We start from the raw sequence: 3,051 nt of genomic DNA, 5'->3' as shown, positions 1-3,051 counted from the left end.
CCCATGACAGACAGGGTTTTGTAGAGCTGCCAGATTAAGACAGGCTTAGAGGCAGGATTGACATCCACTTCTTAAACAACAGGTTTTGAAAACTGTATGAACATTAGGGAAACAACAGTTCTAGTACAGGGTTCACATCTTTTGTTCATAGAGACACTCTGAGTCGTATTGATTTGATGGCACTTAACAAAAAAAACAACATCATTTTGTGCATTGATATTTGATATGGGTATGTTCTCTTGAGCACAGTCAAGTGTTCTGTGATTCCCATTCCTCTCAAGGTTAGCCACAATTTCTTGTGATCCAAACAGCCAAATGCCTTTGTGTAGACATTGAAACATAGATAGATAAATATTCCTCTGGTACTCTAGACTTTCAGCCAAGATCCATCTGACTTTGGCTGATTTCCTTAGTGCCATGGCCTCTTCTTTTTTTTTTTAAACATTTCTTTATTTTTTGCAATTCATTTTTTTAAATTTAATTGGGGAAAACATAATGGGGGTACAAGGAGTTGAGGGTTGGGGGCAGAAGGGTGAGGATGGCCACAGATGCAGTTGCAGAGCTGCACAATTTAGTTGGTGGGGGAGCAGGTGAAGGAAATGAAAAGGATTCAGTGGGGACCAGATAATACAGGGGAATGGTAAGCATTTTCCAATGTCAATTAAACCAACTGTCTTATTGATATGGGAACTGGATGCAGACTCTCTGGCTTGTTCATGCTAACAGGGGCGTTGATGTGAAGGGGGAAAGGGAGGACACTTTATCACCTTACTGGTGGTCTTGGGTTAAAGCTGCTTGCCTTCTTGTTCTGTTAGAAGATATTTTCCTGTCATTTGCTCCCCTCTGGACTGCAAAGTGTTTTCTCAGGTGGGTCCAGTGGGGTTGACTGGTTGAACCCAGAGGCTCCATCTTCCTTTGCTTCCTTAGCTGTCAGTTGTATTTCCTTTTTGTCACTGGCACTGGGTTCAGGGTCAATTCTGGAGTAAAACTCAGTGTTAAGGTTACCTATAGGAAAGGGAGCAAACCTAGAGAGAACAAACTTGTGAGTTACAAATATAAGGGCTTTGGAGGTGTTCCTTTCAGGTTTGCTGGGGGAGAGGGTGGCAGAATGTAGCCTAGATAAAATTCTCTGGATACCCTAGGTATTTTTTTCCCCCATCCAAGGGTCAGATGGCACAATCTGGGGACTGAGGAGCTCATCCTGAGGGCCGTGATGGCTCGCCCTGAGCCGAGGGCCGAAGACAGCCCACTCTGGGCCAGGGGCCAAAGATAGCCCATCCCGAGCAGGGCAACCTCCCCCCAGGGTCTGGCTGGTACATTCCCCCTCCAATTGCCTTCACCCAGTGTGGTCCCCTTGCCTGACCAAGTACTGTGTGGCCAAGGACAGCATCTCCAATTGCAGCACAGCCACTTTTACCCCACTCCCCAATAAGTGGTCATACTATAATTTGAAGTAGGTGTCACTGCCCTCCCCCTTTATAAATGGCAAAGGGAACCTGAGAGTTGTGAATAGACTCCCCCCAGGTCTAAACAGCTTTTGGCAGAAGCATTCAACAGATCAAAATATGTGGTGCATTTAGGATGTCGGTCCTCTTGGACATGCTGCCACTGTTAAGTGCCATCAAATAGACAACTCACAGTGACCTTAAACAATCCATTGTATCAGTGATCATCTTCTCTGGCCTGCCCGAAGAAACCCAAACCTGCTGGCAGAGGGCTCGTGTCCCATCTCCTGCGCAGGCGGTGAGGTGTCATCTCTGCACTGTGGCCAGTGGCCGCCCGTTTCCCTGCTGCCACTATCTTGGCTCCAAGAATTCTCCCCAGAACAAGTCCACTTTGCGGGATTGTGGCACATCCGCTGCACCAGTCTTGGGGAGGCCTGGAGCCTACTATCCATCCTGGGCGAGGGAATCCATAGTTTCCAGCTGTGGGAGCTTCATGGAGCTGCAGCAGCAGTTTGGCACAGTGCGGGCTCTGCTGGAGGGGGTTGGAAGCTGAGAGACTCACCCATTCCTCCTTGGGAATCCTTGAATTCCTGTAGTTGAGCCTCGATCTTCACTGAAGACCAGTCATCAACTGTTTAACTGTTCAATTATCAATAAACAGAGGTCTGTAGAAGGCCATAGTGGCCCTGCTCCAAGTGGTCCACTGCTCCCGCAACTCACCACATTGTCTCTGCCTCCGCCGCCATCTTGGATCTGGCCATGGCCTTTTCTAAACCCAGCTTTTGTTTCTGGTAGTTCTCTATCAATGTAGTGTTCCAGTCTATTTTGGATAGTCTTCAGCAGGATTTTGCTTGCGTCTGATATGAGTAATATGGTTCGATCATTTCTACACTCTATTGGGTCACGTTTTGTTGGAAGGGAATAAATATGTATCTCTTCCAGTCATTTGGCCAGGTAGTAGTCCTTCAGATTCCTTGGCACAACCTGGTGAGCACATCCAGGACAGTATCTGCCCGTTGAAATATGTCAGTTGATATCCCATCAATTCCTGTGGGCTTGTTTCTTGCCCATTCTTGCAAAGCACCTAGAAATTCCCCTTTCATAACCATTAACTTTTTATCATTCATTGTTTCAGTACCTTCTTCTGTGTCAGCCAATTCATTTTGCTACAGTGACTCTGTACCCCTTTCTTCTGATTCTTTCTGGATCATTCATTATTCTGCTCTCAATATCCTTAAGTATAGGCCAGACGGAAGAACTCCCGCCCACCACCAGAAGGGGCTCTGCCCGCTGCCAGACGGGCCAGGAAGAGACCTGGGAAGAACAACAGTCAGCCACCCACGCGAAACTTCAGAGGAGCAAAGACCGTGATACCCCAGAGGAGCGAAGACTACCCACCACTGTGTGACCCCCCCTGCACCCCACACCTGAATGACCCCCAACACACAGGGTGCTGCTGCATAAACCCCCAGCAGCGCCCAAGCCCTAGCAGGCACTGAACTGACATTTTTCTGAAGTCATAAAGTCAGAGAAATGCACAAATTCGGTAGCTGCCCATCTGATCTCAAGAGCATTGTCTTCAGATCAAGAACACACACCAATGTCT

The 3,051-nt window shown here is 47.6% G+C and overlaps 1 protein-coding gene across 1 annotated transcript in view; it reads right to left on the bottom strand.

Moving 5' to 3' along the window:
- Positions 1-2,679: 2,679 nt before the first annotated feature.
- Positions 2,680-3,051, bottom strand: part of LOC102853800 (HLA class II histocompatibility antigen, DRB1-1 beta chain-like) — a 62,094-nt gene continuing 61,722 nt past the window's right edge. Inside the window, exon 6 of the mRNA XM_006882177.1 lies at positions 2,680-2,759. Within this exon, the coding sequence (XP_006882239.1) occupies positions 2,680-2,759 (80 nt within the window). The remainder of the gene's footprint in view (positions 2,760-3,051) is intronic.

The sequence above is a fragment of the Elephantulus edwardii genome, unplaced genomic scaffold (genome assembly GCF_000299155.1).
Source record: "Elephantulus edwardii isolate Elephantulus edwardi_28Jun2011 unplaced genomic scaffold, EleEdw1.0 scaffold00017, whole genome shotgun sequence".
NCBI classification, from domain to species: Eukaryota; Metazoa; Chordata; class Mammalia; order Macroscelidea; family Macroscelididae; genus Elephantulus; species Elephantulus edwardii.
The sequence above is the reverse complement of the archived record's forward strand: the minus strand, read 5'-3'. Positions and strand labels throughout refer to the sequence as shown.